Source organism: Homalodisca vitripennis, chromosome 4, assembly GCF_021130785.1.
Source record: "Homalodisca vitripennis isolate AUS2020 chromosome 4, UT_GWSS_2.1, whole genome shotgun sequence".
In the NCBI taxonomy this organism is placed as follows: domain Eukaryota; kingdom Metazoa; phylum Arthropoda; class Insecta; order Hemiptera; family Cicadellidae; genus Homalodisca; species Homalodisca vitripennis.
In genome coordinates, this window is record NC_060210.1 from 164,230,737 (window position 1) to 164,255,000 (window position 24,264).

Consider the following 24,264-nt stretch of genomic DNA (forward strand, 5'->3'; position numbering starts at 1 on the left):
ATATATATATATATATATATATATTTTATCCTCTATATATTATAATTCTGTTATTATTTTATATTCTATTATCATGTTGATTTTCAAGTGGTTCGTTTTGTCTGATAGTTTATTGCAATGGTTACCTTATATTTGATTGTTATCTTTGTTATTCTTGACCTATTTATTATTGATACTTGTTATTGATTTGTTACATTCCTGCTATGAATGTTAAATAATTTTTTGGCGTCAAACTATTGTTGTTACTGCTTTGCCTTATGATTATCTGTTATGCTGATTGCTGTGTTGTTGTTGTGTGTACAATGTGATATTCTATTTTTCTAGCTTTAATTTAATATAGTCATCTTAGAAGTCTGTAATTTTTGTAAATATGTTAAATGGCGTTGTACCGTTGGAAATAATAATAAATAAATAAACTTACTGTGTAGTATACAAAGTTTAATTTCAATATCTTGGGCTCACGATTCTTTTTATAGGTCACAATTCTATTATGTATTCTCGAGATCTATACAATATTGTATGAAACCAACCTTGTTTAGACATTTTATCCATACTGTTTAAACGAAAAAAAATTCCTTAAATTCTAATAACTTAATAATCAGAATTCCCTTCTCTTAAGGCGGTGTAGGTAGTTTTGATTTATTCTCAGAGTTAAGTCAAAATGCAATTTAAGACAAAAACCCCACTGAAGATAGAAACTTAAAAATGTTTTTTGAACTCCACCAGAAAATACTGGCATTTAAGGTTTCTGGTAACTTTGTAATCTTGTCCAAATAAAAGCTTCTGAACATAAAATGTTATATTTTACATCATGTATGTAAATAATAACCTCAGGATCGGTATGGTTTTAAGTAGAGATTACTGAATTAAATTATATTTGTCATTAAATATTATTAGAAGAATCATACGTTTTCTAAAAAACATTACGGAATTTTAATTTTACTAGCAAAAATGTCATTTATTTCAGTCTCCTTTTGTATTCATATTTTTTCCCAAAAGTTCATATCTTTATCTTCAGCATTTTTATGTGGAACCGATTGATGGCCACAAATACCAATTAAAATACCTGAAATTCCTCATAAAATTATAAACTGATTTTTATATTTTTTCTGTCTCAGAGAAAGTTGTCTTAAACGAATATCATTAAAACATTACTCAAAACTTTATCTTCACATTCGAATACATACACAGATGTGTAGGCCTACATATATAATACATCATAAATCACTTAACACATGTTCTAGAGAATGTGATCGGTACACGTTTTCACTGTGTTACCTACCATGAGGTCGACCGCAATATTACACTTTCCGTATTTCCTAACACGATTGATCTTTTACAACCCAACGTTAATAGCATAAATCTCTACTTTATCCACGAGTTTAAATACAACCGCGTAAGTTTCCAGATAAGGATATGGATAAAAGCCTTTTTACCTCAGGCTGTGTACAGGAGTGAAAGTATGGCTGACACTACTGAGACAGGCCTGGTAGAATAAATATAGGCGTATAACAAATATACGGCCTGTGTAACGGCTATTTATAGATGACAAAGGAGGAAGCGAACGAGTTTCGAAAAGAGGACGTAACCCGTAGTAAAGAGTTGCGATAGGTCCGCGCACTCACGTATGAATCAGAATATTACAAATCTCTCTATAGCATGATCAAATGTACCAGTTTCGCTAAAATATCGCTGGATTATCAAAATTTGGTGATGATTAATATTCAAGTACATTATTTTTAACAAATATTTGGTACATAATTTCTGATAAGAAAATAATTATTAAATTCTATAGTTTGAATGAATTAGACTTAGGTTTTTAAATGTTTATTCATATAAAACATGTTCTATTTACAACAGCTTAACACTTAAATGATTAATGCCAGGTAGAGATGGTGACATGATGAGGATGTAATGATGATTACTGAAGCTATGTTTTTAGCCTTAGTATGAATACTTTGGTGATTCGTAAACTGGTTTAAATTCATATTTGGGTGCCTCGTACTTAGGTTTGTACTCATATTTGGGCTTGTATTCGTACTTAGGTGCCTCATACTGGGGTTTGTATTCGTACTTGGGTGCCTCATACTGGGGTTTGTACTCGTACTTGGGTGCCTCATACTGGGGTTTGTACTCGTACTTGGGTGCCTCATACTTGGGTTTGTACTCGTACTTGGGTGCCTCATACTTTTTGTACTCGTACGGATGGGCGTTCTTCTCTCTGTGAACGACAGCGTTGAAACCGTTCTTGTGGTCGGCCGTGTACTCTACCACCCTCTTGCTGCCGTCGGGCTCCACCAGCTCGTACACTCCCTTCACCACGTCCCCGTCGCGCTCCTCCTTGTGGCTCTTGATGTCGTACGTGTGCTCGTCGTGCACACCGTACTCGTACTTGTACTGAGGGTGAGGGTCGTACGGTTCCTCCTTGTAGCTGTACTCGTACTTCTTCTCGTAGCCGCCGCCACCGTCACCACCGTACTGGGCCACCGCGTAGCCAGCAAGTACCACCATTGTACATAGCACAAGAGTCTACAACACGTAAAACAATTAAATATCATTGCAGTAATTTATTTATTTACACATTATGGTTACGCAAAAGTATCAAATTTTTGGCGGTATCAAATTATCAGTGTAGAAATTAGATATTTGCTACCAAACAAAAGAAATTTGGAGAATATTCTACCAGAGTTCCAAGTATGCAAAAAATTAGAACTTAAAAGGAGAAGAAAGACTGATATTATATTGGATATTTGCCATCGCTGTGGGGTTTTCTCTCTCTCTCTCTCTTAGGACAAGAAGCTTATAAATTGCACTTAGTCCTATAAATACCTTAGCGCCGCTTCCGGAGTGACATGATATTCAGGATGGGTAAGGTTAGAGGTAGGGGCCGCCTCCTATTGAGATCCATGAGGAAGAATTAGGGCATGTCTCCCCAGAAGAAGTGGAGGCCAGCTCTGAACCAACCTCTCCAGTCAAAGCAGGCAGGGGGTGGCACACCCTTGTTGAGGCTAGCAAGAACTTGTGATACTTAGGGAATGAAACCCCACCATCTCCAACAGACATCTCCCGCAGTAGACTAGACCTATCGAACTACACTTACACCCCAGAATCTCGACATTTGCTGTTAGTGATGTGCCGCTACTGGACATCTATAAGGTTGACGAGATTTAAGTGACATTTTTGTTTTGCTCTGCTCAGTGTTAAGTTCAACTGAAAGGTATAAACCAGCCAGAAGTGATCCCTGCTGGGTAATCGTTGTATCTTACAAAATAATATAACATTTTTGTTACATATAACGTTGGCAAATGTCCAAAATTATATCTTCCTTTATAACCTTCCATCATTAATAACAAACTTACAAACACTAATAGGAGATATTTCAATGGCTATTCTTACGTTATGCGTCTGTCTTTTGAATTAAAATCCTTAAACTATGTGTAATATTCCATATAAACGAATAGTTTCCTCTGGTACTTCCCGTGAGTTTATAGATGAATAAACTTCAAAAATATGTACTAAATGTCTGGTACCATCGGGTGTAATCTTTATTACATAAGAAATCTCGAGGAAATCGCAATAGTTAGTAGTTAAATAGGTATACATAATTGTATATGGTGCTGTTCTATCATGTCAACAATTGAAATATTCTCGTGTTTTATGCGTTAGAATTATTGAAACATTAATTTATGACATGTTCAGAAAAGATATTGAAGCAGAATATAAATTAATGCCTTTATGTATTTGTTCTTAGAGTAGTTGTGTCTATTGCGTAAATGACAAAAGAAAGATAGCAATCGTTAGTTGTCTTATATAAACAAATTTTTGCTCTTATATGAAGCCTGTTTACTGTAATTTTAGCACTATATTAATTTCAATTGTTAAGTTACATCTAATAAAGAAAAAAATTGAGATCAAATATATTATGTTTACTTTCACATGTTATTGGCGTTAAGATCTACAACGAAATTGGTTGATACCTAAATATACAACTTTCAAATATTTGCATTAATAAAGAAGAAACCAAATTCATGGGCATTTGCTTTAAATCAAACATAAGTCAATACAAAAGGAAACAAATAACATGAGGAAGACAGTAAATCTTAATCAGCGGGTATCCTAGCAATGAAAGCAGTTTTTCATATTTTTTCGAAACGTTTTGAAGAATGCCAATTATATATTTCGGTTGAAATCTACTTTTAATGAATGCAACTGTGACAGTAACATAAAAATTTATAATTTTCTGTATTATAAAGTTCTGAGTACAGAAACAGCAACTGGAATGGAACAGATTGCTTCAAAGTTGAATGGAATATTGCTCAAAAATATTAAATAAAACGGTAAAAATTGTATGAAGTGCTCTTTTTTTACTTTCAGTACTACTTTTATGCTTTTGAAATGAGCCTAATCAAAGATTTTTTATTGCAACGCAGTAAACTAATTTTGCTCGTTTTATCCCATTTAAAAGGCCAATTTTAATAATATTCGCAAATATGCAATATGTCCATTAAAAGGTATTCCGTTTAGTTATAACCTAACTCTAAACATTTTTACAGTATGTAAAAGTTAGCAAAGTATTTTAAAACTTATTTTGTACGCATATCCGTTTTGTAAAATATATTATTGTTTTCATAGGCATACAATTACTAAACTTTTATAAAAAAACTGAATTATGGCTTTGATGAACATAGAAATTGCTATTCAAATAACTATTATTTATAAATAGCAGTTTAACAAACGCCTCCTGTTCTGAATAAGCAGCACTCTACAATCCGAAAATGTTTAAATAATTAATTTTAGATAATTATTCCAAAAACAGGATTTTTAATATAATATTAGGCGGCATTTTACCACTGACATCTTAGCTTATATTTGTGTTATGTGAGATGTATACATAATAGGATTAGCATATCTGACGCAACTTTTAATCTTTTTTTCTAAAGTACGGATGTTTATTTTAAATTTCAATTAATTACTAACAGTATAAATAAAAACAAATACAGAATAAGTATTTGGACTCACCACTGAAGTCATGTTGTATTCTTGAGTGTGAGTGCCGACCAACTGGTGACTTCTATGAACATTGTACCTTGTTTATATAAGGAATTTATACTACTCAAGGAATAGATAGTAGAGTTGGCGTCGTCCTTTCACTGTATCCTTCCAGTTCAACGGTCACTCCACTTTCCTCTCACACAATCACCGTTTTTATCTTTTTCCTCGAGTTAATTGTTGATTATAAAATATTTACCGTTGAAATCGTTCTATACTAAACATTAAGTTAAGAGAGTTTATTGCTAAACACTGTAACTAATGTGTGTTGTATTTTCCTTTCTAATTTTATAGACAGGAGAAAATGTAAAAAGGTAAAAGGTAAAGAATGTCTTATTTTACCAGGCGAAGTTAGGGCTAAGAAGCCCTCTCTAACACTTAACCTGGGGACCAACGGCTTAAAGGTGACTTCCGAACCACCACCAATGGCCGGGCAGGCGGGCCGCTTGCAAGGACAGGATCGCTCAGCGGTCACCGATCCAAACAGCGGCCACGCTCGACATTAAAATGTACTGTTAAAAAGTATTACGTTACAAAAACATACATACCTTAGGACTTTCTATTAAATCTAATTTTTTTTTGAGGGAAAGGCCTAAAGCAAATACAGATTTATTATAACGACCCTGTCTCTGTCTGTATACCAACCCATCTGAAGTTGTGAGTGCAATCTCAAATCTCACAGTCTGTGGTGTAACTTTGGGTAAATAATTAAACCTTATTCTCATGAGTATCCTTCTAATGTATAAACATGAATTGGATATATTTAATAATAATTTTAATTCATTTGTAAATAAGCTAAATATTATTTTTTAAACTTACGGTAGTAACCAAGTTTTGTTAAAGTTTTAAATTATTATTATGTATTGTATTATATTTTTGTTTTTTCTCGTGCTGTAATAGAAACAGTTAAGTGTTACTCAGCCTATAATGATTTTGTAATTGAGTTTTTTCGAACACGTAGGCCTACTTATATATTATACTGTAAATTATTATTATTAACTTGTATTGTCAATATAGCTGTTTTGGGATAATATTCCTGTAGCTATAGTACAAAAATAAATAAATAAAGTATTTTGTTATTTAACTTAATCAGTTAGGACTTAACTTCCTGGAATATCCTCGACTCATCAGGAGGATCAGGGGTAAGAAATTAGAAGCACATATGTTTTATATAATAACAGAATTTCAAATACTCTCTTTAACTTACTAATGTGTATGTTAAACCATTAGTAAGGACACCATGATATTTGTCTCAAGCGAACAAATTGATTCCGTTGTTTATACATGTAATCAACAGAACTCAATAAATCTTATAATTTTTGCAGTCCGCGCTGCGTCAAACATTGTTGACATTCGGATATTTCGGCCTCATTTTCGATAGCCATGTTCAGCCATCCGATGTTATAACCAAAATCGTATTCACCCCTTAACTCACACACTACACAACGCCTCTAAAGTAGAGCCCACGAAAGAGTGCAGTTGGAGGCAACCAGTTTAACGAACAGGCTCCCGCGACGCTGCCATAAAACACGTCAACTGCCACACGACATGGCGCGCTGCGGTTATAGAGGAAAAAATGTTTGGCAACGTCGCACAGTCCTCGTTAGCTGCTCCTAGGTTACGCCGCACGAAATAGGTTCCTCCTTCAACGGCATTCTCTGGTGATCCATATTGTAGTAATGTTATTTGCTATTAAACTCTACTACTAACTGTGTTACTACTAAGTAACTATCACGAAAACACATAGTTAAGTTTTACCTAGACGTTACAGACAGAACGTTATTATTTTTTAAATAGTTTCAAATTTGTTGTTGAATTTGCTACTGTTAATTTATATTTTGAATGTGGTTCACCTGTCAAGGCAGAAATTATTAACAATTTTATATTTCTCTAGATGCGTTGTTGTGAGTTAGGCATTCAGCAGTGTGTAACTTTTTTGAAGGGTAACGTACCGATGATAGATTTTTACAGCGGAGCAGAAATTCTCAAGGTTTTTATTGTATTAGTAATGATCCAAAACGTCGTGAATCGGAAGTCTTCGATAATATCCATAGCATGTTGCTATATAAATGCCATGTAAACCTAAGAACAGTTAAGTAACGTTAGAGGGTAAAAAAGTTACACAACAGAGATTAATTATGCGGTTTATAATAATATTATAAACTGTTATTTAGAAGGTTATTCTTAAAACAACCCTCAATTTTCAATTTTTAGAGATATTTTAAACAATTACTATATGATCAAGTTAGAGATTGAGAGAATCATGCAAGTGTTCAAAAGCTGTCGTTCTGTACTGTTCGGTTTAAAGTTGTCCCTGTCTCTGTCTAGCGGTGGTGGACATCACCGCCCTGTACAACTTGCATTTAAGTCTGCAGTACAGAGTAACCTTGAGAATATAGAGACAGGACTAGGTCAGCAATCTAAGCTGACTAGAAGCACATTGCCTTGCATTCTCTGGGGTTCAATTTTGAATGAATTCTTTTGAGATCAGAAAATTCTTTCATACCAGTATTTGGAAGCTCCCCCACAATCTCAAACCGTATGTGTAATGTGGATGTATCAGACAAAAATAGGCCATTTCACATTGAATACGGAGCCCGAGTATAGGTCGGGCTAGCACGCACGCCGTTGTATACGGAGCCCGACCTATACTCGGGCTCCGGTACTTAATTTAATAAGTTTAGGTTTCCGGTAAAACATCGGGTTTAGTTGTTTCAGACTAGCACGCACGCCGTTGTATACGGAGCCCGAGTATAGGTAAATGGGTACTTGTTATTTAATACGTTTAGGTTTTCCGTAAAAAAAATCGGGTTTAGTTGTTTCAGACTATTTCCTATGTTATATTGTTTATATTTACATATCTTTTTATGACAAGTAACAGTTGTGCAGCTGTAAAAATAATATTTTCAAATATTGGACAACTGCTTAGTTACGTAGCCGACTGACGACGCAGTGATGCGAGCATTGTTATTTATAAACATAGTTACACTGTTACTGAATAAAGTGATAAATGTTTGTTTAGTTTATTTTGATTAGTTTCTTAGTGATGCAAGTTTTATTTTTCTTGATCATTGTGTAAAATGAGTACCTAATCATTTAGACAAAATAACGATGCGAATGATACGTGATATGATATCAGATTCTGAGCATGATTTGATGAAGGATTATAGTATTTTTTAATGAAAATAAAAGATCATCTGCGATTCAGTTTGAAAGAATTATGGGTCAAATTTATGATTCTGGATCGTAGGGTGAGTTTCTCAACGACAATGATCCTGCCAACGTTCAGTGAAACAATAAATCAGTAACACTACGTTTCGAGATCTGCAATCTGATCTCTTCTTCAGGTAATAACTAACCTAATACATAATTACAAACTGGGTTAAAATAAACAAATCATACCAAAGCGTTGTGCCACGCCTAAGTCAGGAATCACAACCACCATCTTCTTTGTCAACTTCACTAACTCTAAAAAAATGCACTTAATTAAAACTATACACAACACTAATCATTAGAACTGCACTACAAAATACAGGTCACAATACGTCTGCTGCATTCGTCTACCAACATATAACAATTTAGGGGGTTGAAAAATAAAACTTTTATACAAAGTTATAATTTTTCAAATTTTATTTTTTTCCATAATTTTGTTTACTTTATACTTTTGTTCGAAAAATTATTTCATCATAAAAAGCACATTTTCTAAAACTGCGTGTTCCCCTCTTTAATTTGATATATAATATGTTAGGTTAAAACAATGTCTTCAGAATTTAAAAAAAAATTAAATCACAAAAAACGGACAGTATACTGAGTAAATTCGATGTTATATGCTTAGGGTTTAGTGTGTTAAGATATCCGAGGAAAAAATTTTCTAAATTGCGCAGGACATAAATTCCCGAAGTAACCTTAGAATGGGCGTTTTCAATGTGATCCGTCCCATGTTAGCCCCCGATCAAGGTACATTCCAAGGATCGTAATGGATTCTGGCTGTTCCAGAAGGACGTCATCCTTCATTACCGCGGGTTGAAGTTCTAGCTCTTGTTGGCGAAGGGATACCTTCATGACGTTTTATTTTGAACTGATTGTTATTAAATTAATTCTGGAGAATGTTCGATGCATGAATTCAATTCAATGAATGGCCCACTTCAAGTCCATTTTTCATTTTGATGTGATGCAGAGAGTCGTATTGTCAGCATATTATTGAATCATTTTTCCATTCTGATCGATGAGTTAAATCGATTGAAGTTAATTAAAAAAGGACTGGCCTCAATATTGATCCATGTGAGACACTGTAGGGCATTTTGACTTTGCCTGACAAGGCATTTCGTACTCCGCATGCACTGCTCTCTCTCTCTAGCTTTCAAATAGAACCCAGTCGTACGGCAGACACCGAATACCACTTGTCCACAGCTAGTGCAACAGTGTTGCATGATGCACATAATCAAACGCTTTAGAGAGGTCGAGGAATATGCTTAGCACCTGCTCTCGCCTCTCTAGACCCTCGACAATATAGTTAATGACATTCGTTACGGCATCGATTGTCGACTTGTTTTTCCTGTACCTAAACTGTTTGGGACAGAAAACTTCATGAAGATCAAGGAATTGTTCGAATTGTTTGAGAAAACCTTTTTGGAAGATTTTGCTGAAAACAGGAAGTATGGAAACTAGACGATAGTTGCTTAGAATGCAAAGATCATGTTTTTTTTTAATTGGAATGACTTTGGCAATCTTTAGGAAAATGCCATGATTAAATGAGAGATTGATCAGTCGAGTGATTGGAGTCAATATATATTTGAAGCACTCTTTGAAAAACCACACTGACGTGCCATTGATATCACTGGATTGTTTTGGCTTCAGATCTTGCAGGATACGGGCCACCTCAACCTGACTCACAGGGAAAAGAACCATAGACGGGGCCGGTCTAAAAATGAATCGTCGTTCAGCCACACTTGAAAATATTGTCAAATTCATTTGCCAATTCAAACGGGTCATCAATGATTTTATTTCTTGTTTTAAGTGTCGGAGTTGAAAATTAGGAAAACCATTTGTTGTTTTTTACTCTGTTTTATAATGTCCCATGCGCTTTTTTAATAATTGTCTGATTGTCTTAGTTTTGTTTCGACATCTCGTGTCTTGGCCTTCCTTATTTTGCTTGAAATTTTGAAAAAAGGTTTTGAATTGTTCATTTTCCATATTGATATACATCGAATGATAAAGGGTGGAAAATTCTATTGAGGGGGCGGGTTGGTTCAATAATGAACCTCTGTCATCTTAATTACGACAAAGAACATCACATCAACATTTTCCTTGTTCAAAGCCAACTAAATCCATGTGTTTCCTTGACGTGGGATGTCCGGAAGTATGGAGGGAAAATCTATGGTTGATTTTGACCATCGCTAATCAACATAATTTTATATGATACTTTTTAAATGTATGTTACTAGCTGTTTGGAGATCATTATCCTCGACGGTGTCGTGAAACGTACTTTCCTATAGTTATATACTTAATAACATATTATTTAATGATTTAAACAAACGTTAAATTGTATTTAAAATTAGATAAAAGTATAGGTCAAATTTATTATAAATTCTTATCATTCTTGAAATGTAGATAAGGAATTATATGCAGATATTTTAAGTTTTTTAAGACCGTTCATAGTATCTAGGATTCTCATAAGTTGCAAAATGATATTGATTCTTTGATTAATTAAAACAAGGTCAATTCAATGTTGCTAATTGTTCAGTAGTCTCAAATACAGCAAAAAAAAGTTCACTACACGCTCTGATTATAGAATAAGTGGGTAATATAGTTTTTAAATAAAATTTCCTCGGGCGAGTATTACATCAATATTGAAATCTGAAGGAAACAGGATTTTTCCGGACATTTGCCATCGTTCAGTGAAACAAGATGGCAAATGTTTCACTGAACGATTGCAAATGTCCGGAAAAATCCTGTTTCCTTCACAATCCTTCCATCGTTAAAAATAACATGGTTTAATTAACCGATCTATCATTCTCTTTCAATCTATCAAGTTCGAGCAATCTCAAACTGTTGTTTTCAAAACTGGCGAGATCAAACCAGAATATGAAATTATAATACGGTTTTCATGTGTTACTTACCCGAAGGATATGGTTGACAATGTTCAAAATACGTGTTGCTTTATGCAATTCACAGACGTTGTTTTCACATAAATTCTTCCACACTAACCTGGGCTATCTTTCTGCACTCAATAATCTGAGTTTGTTATATCATTCGCACTCATCAGAACTAGATTTTGCATAAATCAAATAAGAATATTAATGTTGTTATTGATAATTACTGGATGTTAATTCAATTAACTTAATATAATAATAAAGTAAACCGTCATTTAATTGTGTAGTATAGTAATCAATCTCATGGCATTGTCAAGTTTTAGTCATACACTCATGATAATTTTTATTTAAGGCTGATGAAAATTGATTTTAAGCATACATTTTTAATCTTGAAGCTTACTCATTTGCTACGAGCATACTTATTCCTCATATTGTATGTCTAATGTAATGGGCGATATCTGTTAGACTGCTTTCCCTGCTCACCATAATAAAAGTAAGCTGGTCAATAAGTTAATATTTCAAGGCCAGTTGAGGAGATAAGAAGTGGTCCCACTACTTGAGATAACGTTTAAAATCGAAAATAGTCGATTACATTATTCTTTCTGGGTGCAAAGTGAAAGAAAGAAAGTGAAGTGGGTGGCTTTTTAAAGAATCATAATTTAATTCAGTTTATCAAATTTTATTGTTTAATGTAGACAAAACTACAAACGCTTTTCTCTTAATTTCATTTTTAATGTAGTTATTTTATTTTGTTATTTTTAGTTGTATTTCTAACTGAGGCAATTCATTTTAAATCTGGTCCTAAATCTGTGGGTTATTTAATTCCTTGACAAATTATGATTATTGTAATGCTTTTTTCCTGATCAAGTTATAATATTTCATCTGTGCAGATAAATTTTATTTTTATTTATTCATATTAGTTTGTTTTCATTGTACGTATACTCTCATTACATAACACAAAATAGCTTAATCGTTACATTACGTTTCAGTTACATATTATAATCTAATGGCCGAAAGTAGCATGATCATTTTATAACCATACGAGACCATTGCACTCAAGTCAGGAAATGTTCTGACTTTGGCTTATTGCACGTTTTTCTCGTACATGAATGATATATTTTGTGTTCCCTACGGTGAAATACATTTTGTTTCAAATAAAGGCTAGTGTTAAAGGCTCACAACACTAAATGTTACTCATGTTCTCTTATAAATAATAAAGAATATGTAATAAGTTAATAAATATATTGGTGAATATTCAGGTGAATAAAACAAAGGTAAACGTTCGAATGATTGTTTACTTAAATTCAATAAATACAAGTAAGACATAATGAGTGAGTAGTCTATACCGCGAGGCTACTCTCAGGTATCGAGTGAGCGAAAATTACAGTGATGTGCAGTGAATGATGGTCTCTAGTCTAGCCGTAGTAGGAATACTTGGGTGCCTCGTACTTTGGTTTGTACTCATATTTGGGTTTGTATTCGAACTTGGGTGCCTCGTACGTGGGTTTGTACTCGTATGATGATGCCTTGTACAGGGGTTTGTATTCGTACTTGGGTGCCTCATACTGGGGTTTGTATTCGTACTTGGGTGCCTCATATTGGGGTTTGTACTCGTACTTGGGTGCCTCATATTGGGGTTTGTACTCGTATTTGGGTGCCTCATACAGGGGTTTGTACTCGTACTTGGGTGCCTCATACTGAGGTTTGTACTCGTACTTGGGTGCCTCATACTTTTTGTACTCGTACGGATGGGCGTTCTTCTCTCTGTGGACGACAGCGTTGAAACCGTTCTTGTGGTCGGCCGTGTACTCTACCACCCTCTTGCTGCCGTCGGGCTCCACTAGCTCGTACACTCCCTTCACCACGTCCCCGTCGCGCTCCTCCTTGTGGCTCTTGATGTCGTACGTGTGCTCGTCGTGCACACCATACTCGAACTTGTACTGAGGGTGAGGGTCGTACGGTTCCTCCTTGTAGCTGTACTCGTACTTCTTCTCGTAGCCGCCACCACCGCCACCGCCATACTGAGCCACCACGCAGCTGGCGGCTAGCACTGTCAGGCACAACGAGATAACCTGCAATTGACCATTATTCATATAAACAAATATGTAAGAGCATTTACAAGACAATTATTGTGCTAGTCTCTGTACAGTTCTTTACAAATTAAACAATTGTAATTATAGTTGTATATTATCTAATTAACAGTTAACCGTGGCTTTACATGCAATTTCTTAGGTTTTACACCTGTATGAGCACGTCTGGTTCGAGTGAATCATATTTACGATGACCATGTTGAGTTTACCTTCTTGCCACGATCAAGAATATGTTAAAAAGGGTATATTTTCGGCCATTGTAATTGACTCCGGTTTTAGTATTTTTTGTCTCATACGTTTATTTTGCCTTTTCCCCATCAAGAAAACATGTATACTAACACAGCTCTGAGAGACCTACTTCTGTCAAAAGACAACTAAGATGGGTTGTATAACAATCTTTTAATTTATAGTAAAACTTAGATAGTAACTTTGTCTTTTATATTTGCATTACAGTACTGACCAAACACTGAATAGTTAATGTTTGTTAAAATTTGCAGTTAAAAGTATTTTGATACAAATATTTATTTTCGTATCTGGGTATTTTCTTACTCTGTGCTCAACAGCGGTTGCAGAAAAGGTTTAAATAAGAAGTGTTATTACTATTAAGCTTACTCTATGCTTTCAAAATTGTAAATATAAACAAATTGAACATAGTGTTTAAATTAATTAAAAATATGGTTGTGTCATAAAGCAATGTTTACTCAGAACAGTTGATTTTTTATGATTCGGTTTTTTCCAATTAATTAGTAGTATTTGGTCTCTAATTCGACTTTTGAGACCAGTTGGGACTGAACTCCAACACGAGAACTTTATGTTTTCCTTACTATCTTATCCTTAATACTATTAAAAAAAATGTAGAAGGAGGCGAATTTACATAACTTTGACACATATACTTTATATTTTCTTATTAGAATTAGATCTATAAATGTACGCTTATAGAAGCAATAGGAGACCGCCTTATTTGATCTATTTCAAAAGTAGAACCTGTTTTCTGACCTCATTCCATAGTTTGTTGTTGAATTACATATCGGATATATTCTCTAACCAAAAATAAGTTTAGCTTAGAATAGGCTAATTGACAACGATTGACTTGTGTAACAACTTTAAACTATTTACGAATTCAGTTCTCAAATACTATTGTGCTGTCGGTTGAAAACAAAGTATTAAAGTAATATAATTATTGATAATTTATTTAATGGTCAGAATTTTCAGTAGGATATGAAAAATAAATCAGCTTTAAGTTGATAAGTAGGCCTAAAATGTAAACCTAAAACAGTTCCTTATGAATCAATTCCAAAACCACTTTTAAATTATAGAATAACTAATTTCAATATATTGTTTTACTAAAGGGCAAAATATCTTTGAATTTCTACATAGTGTTGCCTACGTTTACGTTTTTATTTTGTTAACCTATTTTAGTTTATATTTACAAGGTTGCCATTTGAAGAATTAACACAAATCCATATACATTTGTAAAATGTATATAGATTTCTTTAGCTAATTACAGAATTCTAAAACCCTGTCAGATTAGTTTAAATGAAAAGAAATTTATTTACAAACCAATGCACTTAAGTTTCCTCCTTTTAAAACAAAATAAGAGTTATTGTTGAGAGTTATTTAGTTATAATATTAATATGTTTTTACTTTGCACTTAAGCAAGAATTGTTTTATAAGAGGTGCTTCATCTTGTAAACTTTATGATCCATTTGAGTTAATTTAATGTACAAAGAGCAATTTGTTAACGGTTTAATTTATAAGTGTACGACTCCTCACCAACATAGCACATATAAATTTAATTATTTTTTCCTTTTAAATTGTTTATATTCTCAAAAAACGTACCGTATAAGTAAGTAGAAACTGTTGATAATTGAAATTTAATTAAAATGACTTTTAAACATGGTTAAGTTGTTTGTAATTGAAGACCTTACGATGTAAAACATTGTTGAAAAATCAGCCATTTCAATATTTGTACTATTATATGCAAAGATATTGTTATGTTGCACATACTAGTTAACTTCAAATTAAAAACCATTAGGGTCAGTTCAAAGTCTTGCCTTTGATGCAATTGACACCATCAATTGTTTCTGAACTAGAACTTGAGTTTTCTCTAATGCGTCTACGTTGGATGTTAAATCCATGTCAAAATCTTTTATATTTATATGATTAACATTTTTTTATCGTATCTGATTTTGTAAAAATAAAATATTACCTTAATTCGTAAGCTTTTCTGCAAAAAACAAAAAAACGTAATTGTATTCCTCTACTACTGAACTAAATTACATGTTTTATTCAAACCTACTTTAGCAAAAGAATCCACAAAAATGTATGTAAATCAAATAAATTTAGGTAAAAGTAAAAAATGACAGTCTTTTAACAATTTATATAAAACGTAAACAATAAGATATGGCAGTAGCTCACCTGTCTGGCCATTTCCGCACAGATGTGAGTGTGATGGCTAGATCAGACCACTCACTCTATATATACACTACTCTTTTACTTATTGAAGCCTTTCACTGGATTCCGGCCTCTAGTTCTTGTGTTTTGGCCGGTTGCGTCACAGCGCCTCACCGCTGCCGCTTCACTCCGCGCCGGAACATCTGACTGTCATCTTGAGGTCAAACCGAGGTTAATGTCAAGTGTTCGTCCTTGACCTCACTCACCTCTGTCTCACTCTTACCTCCTCAACTGTGGGGTTGGTTTTATTACCACACGCAATATAAATAGTGAAAACCACCAATTAGAGTTAATTGGTTGAATTAATGGATTGAATTAATGAGTTGAATTAGAAATCCATAAACCAGTTGTAAGAAAGTTAAAGTTTATCTACCCTTGCTCATTGTGACCTTTAAAATTACTTTTGGAAATGAGTACTAACATGTTTTTATTTTTATATTCATTGGTGTGATTTATTTTGGAAGCTGACATGTTATGGGATTAGCATATTGCAACTTCCGTACTAGTAGACGAGGAACTAACTTCTGTCACTAAAAGTGTTGGAGCCTAACAATTCCAACATATACATCATCATTGTATTATGACTTTGGGATAAACTTATTATTTTAAACTATCAAACTAAACTTAATGGACAAAAAGTTGAACGTATCATTTGGCAAGTCATTTCGAGAAAGATTTCATCTGTTGACCTTAATTTTTTCACGAAACTTAGTTTACACAAAAGACAATAACGAGTTCTGTGATGGTGCACGTTTAACTATGAAATTTGGTTGAGCGGCATTTTACCACATCACTCATCAGGCGGACCTAATTTCCCTTTTATCTGTTTGGTTGATGTAAACATTTCTTTCCTGTATGATCTTCTGTCCGTCTATATGTCTGCAGGACGTTTCTAGAATGAAATGAACTATAGGTTTGAATTGTTTTATGCAATTACAGTGAAGCCTGTTACGCGATACGTGTGTGCCATACTCCCACCTTCTAATGGTTTATACAAAATAAAAATCATATACTTTTTTATCTTGCCTGCCACAAATCATGGACTATGCGTTCCCTGTATGGTCTTCATATCAGATTGAAATATATCCAGAGGAAATGTTTGAGACTTGTGGACGTAAGGTGGGCGTTTCGATACATAGTTGTTCATGTTCTGGACTTACAGAGACAGTTTGTTATTCCGGAGCTCAAGACAAGACGCTGTGCGAGTGTTGGGTTGTCCTGCTCTGTAAACTTCTAAATGATCTCATCTTTTCAATATACGGGCACCCTCTATGATTCGTTCCTTATACTTGTTTAAGAAATGTTGCCATTTTACCAGCTGTGATTATCCAGTGATTTTCCAGTCAATGGTGCGGCATAGTAACAGCATATGCTGTTATGTTAATTTCTTCCACGGCATTGTCACTAGTATCAAGAAGATTGTAGTATTTTTTAAATGTGATTTTAGCGTTTGCCTCATAGTATAGGCTAACACTAAAATGTGTCTTTTTCTGTTTATGTGTTTTAATTTTATTTATTTAATTTACTTGATTGTTGTTACTGTTAATAGTTTATTACCTTGGATTTGGACTTTTATTTTAAATGTTTATTTGTTATATTTAATTGCTTAACATAACTTTGTTCTTAATTTGATATATTCTCTACTGTACTTATTGTTATTCTTCTTCATTAAACACACTGCATTATAGTAACGAGGTTATTAACTAGGCTTAGTACAAATAACTAGAGTTGTTTCGATGATTACCAACATTTTGATGATACAACAATTAACAACTGATTCATACAACATTCAACTTTTTTTAAGATCCTTACTAAAGTAGGTCAATAGATAAATAAGTTATACCAAACTTGAAATAGTTATGTTTTGTTAAGAAAGCTCTAAAAGGTTAACGATCGGAAGTTGGTCAGCCATTTTGTTTAACTATGTAATCTCGTTGCAAAACATATAATAAATTATTCTGTTCATATATGTTACCGAAATGAAAGCTGTACATTTACACACGGAATATTATATGAACCGGCAATCCTTATGTGGTTGTATTAAGTGGCTATCTTACGCGCATCAGCTGGAGAGAGATGCCAATTGAAGTAGTTATATCACTATTGCAGTCCGTGGTGGTGAAGAAATCAACCAAATTGTATAGAGGTGCAGTTATACCAGGTTTGTTAGTTTAATAGCTCAGTGTCGTTGAATGTTTCACAATTCCTACTGAATTCCAACATTAGTTAGTAAAACAAAATCTCTCTTTTCCCATACCCTGGAAGCAGAAACTATAATTATAAAACAATTGTTGAGACTCTGTTCTTGTATTTAAAACAAACCGTATGTAACATCGGATCTTAACTTAAGTGTCGTCGAACTAAAAATAGTATAAACACCTTCGTTCTGTGCACCATGCTCTCAGCCGCGTTTTTACCTTTCGGGTCCGTCAGAGTGAAACTTCTCCACTTAGAATCCATAATAATAATAATAATGAATGAGTATTTTGTAGAATGCCGAAATACAAATACATTATTATAAAGTTTATAAATTAAAGATGGTGCAATCATGACACTGCTTCTGAAAATCGTAGGAAGATAATTTTATTTTACTCAAAATTTGATCTCACCATGTTTGAAGGATTATGAGTACTATATTTGTGGATTGTCTTTTTCTCGTACGAGGAAAGAAATTTCCGTATATGTTTGGTATGTCTTTGTACGGGAAACAGTTCCGTACCAAAGATATTACGACAGCTCCATATACTGAACTTTATAACACTTTGGCATTTTTCCTATTTATGAAATAGTTTTAAATAACCCATAGTTGACATTTAATGAATGTCAACATTTTTTTCGGGATGTCGACTTAAGGGGAGCTGAACACAATACTTGAAATACCAATTACTGTAATTGCTATTTGTACACTTTGATTCTTTCTGAAAAACAAACAAAACATACTAAATATAATACTTATTATAAAACTGTATTAAAATACTCAAACATAAATATATTACAAGGGAATTCACTAATATTTTCGGCGCACTTTGTATTCATATGAGAATTGTATATAGTACATTATACTGCTTTCTGCAGATCCTTGTAATAGTTGTCTGTGTTCTGGGTTAACAGCTGTATTGTTTACTTTTATAATGCTTGCAAACACAACCAACAATAGTCAATAGAATTATTATTTCATGGTGTTGTATTAGTGTTTGTAGTGAAGTATATATTAGTGCATTGCGTTTATTTAGCCTATATCAGCGATATTGATATGGAAAGAGCCACGCCTACTTTCAAGAAAAGGAAATTCTTTATTAACATTCTTTAGGGGAAGTGTCTCGTGATCTGGGACTCCTGACTCTTGCGGATCGCAGATTCTCCGCTGACGTTGTACTGCTGTCAAAGATCCTTAACGGCAAGATCGACTGTCCCGATATGCTGAGCCAGATCCTCTTCAGGACCCCTTCAGCCACTCGCTCCAGAGACCTGTTCGCTAGGCAGCAACATCGCACCAACCACGCAGCAAACAATACGATGTACCGACTTCAGAGATCTGGTAATAGCGTCGCCGACATCGTTGACTTTTTTGTGGACAGTATACCAGTGCTCAAGAGGAGGATCGCCGGTCTGCATGAGTTATCTGCCTAGTAGTTGCACAATGAGGGAAGACACTCGTTCTTATACTTTACCTGTACGTCTCTCATTGCTGTTATTTATATATTGTGTCTTGTTAATTCTTGTCTATCCTTGTTTATTCATGATTTTATTCTCATTGTTTCGTGCTAATTTATTGCTGTTATTGTTCGTTGTTTTCCATAGTTTAAATCACGGTACACTAATAATTAATTACGTTATTGTCATTCATAGTTTATATCCGTTTCGTCACTTAAATAGATTATTAATCGTTATTGCTCTATTTGTCACTGTAGTTGTTTACTTTCATTGTTTAATTATTGTTCAAAACTGTAAAAATGGAGATGTCCGTTGAAATGTAATTTAAAATAAAATAAAATAAAGTAACAGACACATTAAGTGTAATGTTGCTCAACGTAGGCCTACATAAGATGTAAATGTGACTAGACCTAACTGTGAACCTGTAGATGTAGTTCTTAAGCCTACACCACCCAGTGCTTCTAGGAAGAAGTTAGGCCTTGTAAATGGCAGTGGTTATTCTCACAGTGAAACTAACTTTACAAACATTTTAATTAGTTTTCGTGTCTTGCGAAATGTATTTGAAAACGTTTCTTGTATGTTTGTGGTGAAGTTTTAAATATTCATGAAGAAGCAAGGGACCGGAATAATTTAGCGTGTAAGCTATGTGTTACGTGTTTGGGTTGTAAGAACGATGTTTACTTTGGACTTCAGAGAAATGCACAGAACCAAACAGTATCCCGTTGGACGTAAATGTTAGTTTATTTTACGGTTTACGATGCATTGGGAGAGAGGTAGATTCTAGAAATATTTTGTGTGCCATGATGAACTTGTCACCGGCAAAGACAGCTCAGACTAAATATACTAAAATTTTATCTGAAAGTGTAAAATCTGTAGCTGAATATTCCATTATATCTGCTGCCAAAGAAGCTGTAAACTAAAATTAAGGCAACCCTAACACCGACATTACCAGCGCATTTGACTATAGTTGGCAAAGCGCGGCTTCAAGTAAAAAAAAAAAAAAAAAAAAAATGGCTATACAACAATCAGCAGCTTGGACATCGGCAACATCATTGACTCTTAAGTTATAACAAAAAATTGTGATGAATATTTGAAGGTAAAGAGGACATGCAGTATAAAAGAGACCTACACAAAAATAATTGTGTTAAAAACTATGAGAGGTGTAGTGGAGGGATGGAGAGTGTGGCAGCTGTAAATATGTTTGGCCGTTCTGAGGAAAAAAGAGCTATATCAAATTCTTAAGAGATGGAGATTCTAAGGCATTTTATAATGTGAACTAAGTAAAACCATATGGTAATGTGGAAATAAAAAAGCGTCGGCCACATTGAAAAAAGGATGGACACGCGACTAAAAAATCTTAGCAAGACTTAAAAATACTATGTTGAGTGATTGCAAAGCATTACATGGGAAAGACTTACACATAAAAAAGATAAGCTACAAGGATAATGTGGAAAGGCTATTAGAGAAAACACAGATTATTTGCAAGCTAATGAGAAAAGCTGTTGGGGCCACGTATTGTCATTGCGGTGCCACGGACCATGAACTCCTACATCTACAGTACTTTGTCCCGATCCACCAATCATGGTGTAAATATACATGTTCTGAACGTGAAGGTAAGTTTAAAACCTTCAAACACAGTTATTGTACCTCAAACTGAGTTAGAGGCAATAAAACCTGTCTATAAAGCTCTTGTAAACCAAACCCAAGTTTATTACGTGAGTGTTTACATGGAAAAACTCAAAATCTAAATAAGTCCTTCAATTATGTGATGTGTACTTGAATGCCAAAGGAAAAATCTTTTGGTAAGAAAACTTTAGAAATGTGTTTGGGAAAGTGTAATAACATTTAACAATGACAATGCTTAAAAGACTACGTACCCTAGAGAAACTGGACCTGAAAGACTTAGGAAAGAACACTGTAGAAGGGCTGCACTGATCCGACGTTGAAAGGCTTTGGTAAGCTAACAAAGCAATACAGGATGTGATAAAAGAAGCCAGGATTAAGAAAATAAGGCAGCTGCTTGCAGAAGAAGAGAATGACTATTACTGCCCCGGAGGCTTTAAAGAACCACTAATGTGAGTAAGTGTTGATTATCTCTATCTGCGATTTCTCGAATTTAAATATTTTTTTATAAGTGCAATTTATTCAGAAAGTAATACAGTTTTCTTGATACTATAACTGATATGTAGAACTAGGATTATACCAATGTAATTGATAATAAATAACAAATAAATAAAAATAGCTAAATTAAATACAAAAATATAGGGGTGCACAAATTCAGTTTTTATCATAGTTGTAACCATAGAGATAAAGATTTTAATTCAGTATACTCTTCAAGCATAGATACTGACTGTTTGAAGATTTAACCCTGTAGGTTAACGGGTTCCTGAGAAAGCTCTACCTAAAAGTTTTTATGGGCCCGTACAGGTCCCCAAACCTTTGCTTACATTACGAGAAGAATACAACTTGTAGAATAAGTGGTCTACAACATGAATCCCCCTTCCCACAGCTTCTTTATGACTAATGATCCACAGAAATATTCCACAGAAAGTTTATTTAGCTGCCTCGTGGTGATCCCACAGAGTAGCAGAATTTTGAGACGACCTGCATCCTGTGAAAAGTCAGTATCGGGTGACCGACCGTGTCTGAGGCAACTTCACGGTAACCTGCGAAGCTGCCAGGATACTCTAGTAGCACGTATCCTTGCACGTGAGATATATTTTAACGTGGACCAATTTCATATCATGCTTACCTTAAAGATACAAGGCTACTTTGGTCCCACATTTAAAGTTGATTATCTAATTGAGGTAAAACTGGCAATTTAGTCTTTAATGCTTGGGTGCTAGAATTGTACAACAATTACAACTAAGTTATAACTTATAAGGTGAAATATAATTTACTGGATTTTCTTTGTAACACGTGTGATGGCGTGGATATCTTATGCCGTAACGCCATTACAATCTGTATTATAGGACAATTTCATGAGCAATGTCAAACATGCAGTTTACGTGGACATCTTGTGCTCTAAGCCATTACAATCCATATCACAAGCCAATGTCGTCTCGCATGTCAAACATGCAGATTACTAGACGAATTACACCTTGTGCTCTAAGCCATCACAATCCATATCACAAGCCAATGTCGTCTCGCATGTCAAACATGCAGATTACTAGACGAATTACACCTTGTGCTCTAAGCCATCACAATCCATATCACAAGCCAATGTCGTCTCGCATGTCAAACATGCAGATTACTAGACGAATTACACCTTGTGCTCTAATGCCATCACAATCCATATCACAAGCCAATGTCGTCTCGCATGTCAAACATGCAGATTACTAGACGAATTACACCTTGTGCTCTAATGCCATCACAATCCATATCACAAGCCAATGTCGTCTCGCATGTCAAACATGCAGATTACTAGACGAATTACATCTTGTGCTCTAATGCCATCACAATCCATATCACAAGCCAATGTCGTCTCGCATGTCAAACATGCAGATTACTAGACGAATTACATCTTGTGCTTTAATGCCATAATAATCTAAAATGCCATCACAATGTATATCACAGGATAATTTTATCTGGCATGTCAAACATGCAGATTACGTGGACTTCTTGCGTTGAACGACTTAGTTTGTACCTTTTTATATCATTTTTTGTAGTTTGTTGTACTTTATTCTTTAAAACACGTCACAATCTTTATTACAGGACAGTTTCGTATTTCGTAGGACAGCTATGGTGACAGTTAGTAATTACGTCACTGTCTTTGTGAACAATCTCGTAAATTAAATCGAACATACTGTTAAAAGTAAGACTTGAAATTTGGTCTGTTGAATTAACACAAGATACCAGTTCATAACTTAAAGTATGTATTCGGTGCAATCACGACATGGCCTCCATTTTGAATGAAACTAGATAACAAATTCTCTTTGAATTTTTCATTTTCTAGTTAATATGTCGATTGGAATACACGCATAAACCAGTTAATGTGTGTTTCTCTTTTATGATAATGTTTTTAGTCTGTAACAGAATAATAATATGCCTTCTTTTAGGGACAAGTCTTGTTTACTACTGGCATCTATTCTCATCATTATTCGCCAACACCTTAATTCAAAACTATTTACAGTGCAGGAATAGTAGTGTCAAAATAGTGTATTATTTATAAAATTTTAAATTATCATACGGTAATAAATATATCAAAGAAAATAATATTTCGAGTGACATTTTCAGGCATGAAATTAAAACTTTAATTTCTCAGCTAAGAATTTATAGGCGTTTAGAATGAATAAGTTATATATCGGTGGTTTAATAGAAAGCTTATTACATACAATCTTCATATACGATTTCATGCTGCATCCTATTGTACAAATCCCCTTTCTATATGAACAAATACACTCTTGCTCATTATCCATTCATAAAGAAAGTGAACAATTGGTTAAAAACAGTGACCATATTTTGTAAAATTGTCATTTGTTTTGTGTTTTAAAATGTGAAAGGCAAAACAGAAAATCAACCGTGTATAATTAGAAAAAAAGTTTTAAGTATTGCCAGTAGGAAAATTGATTTATTTTCCATTAACACTAAATATAATAATAAATAGTAAATAATAGTAGTAAATAGTATATATGTGTGTGTGTGTGTGTGTGTGTGTGTGTGTGTGTGTGGTGTGTGTGTGTGTGTGTGTGTGTGTGTGTGTGTGTGTGTGTGTGTGTGTGTGTGTGTGTGTGTGTGTGTGTGTTGTGTGTGTGTGTGTGTGTGTGTGTGTGTGTGTGTGTGTGTGTGTGTGTGTGTGTGTGTGTGTGTGTGTGTGTGTGTGTGTGTGTGTGTGTGTGTGTGTGTGTGTGTGTGTGTGTGTGTGTGTGTGTGTGTGTGTGTGTGTGTGTGTGTGTGTGTGTGTGTGTGTGTGTGTGTGTGTGTGT

The 24,264-nt window shown here is 34.2% G+C and overlaps 2 protein-coding genes across 4 annotated transcripts in view; one reads left to right on the forward strand and one right to left on the reverse strand.

The window, feature by feature from the left end:
* The window catches only part of LOC124360510 (neurobeachin-like protein 1), a 545,778-nt gene that overhangs the window by 198,056 nt on the left and 323,458 nt on the right, over nt 1–24,264 (forward strand). The gene's annotated exons all lie outside the window — the stretch shown is intronic.
* The window catches only part of LOC124361270 (adhesive plaque matrix protein-like), a 29,893-nt gene continuing 7,573 nt past the window's right edge, over nt 1,945–24,264 (reverse strand). Inside the window, exons 4-6 of the mRNA XM_046815318.1 lie at nt 12,562–13,213; nt 6,553–6,707; nt 1,945–2,529 (exon numbers count right to left, since the gene is read on the reverse strand). Of these exons, the coding sequence (XP_046671274.1) occupies nt 1,945–2,529; nt 6,553–6,707; nt 12,562–13,213 (1,392 nt within the window). The remainder of the gene's footprint in view (nt 2,530–6,552; nt 6,708–12,561; nt 13,214–24,264) is intronic.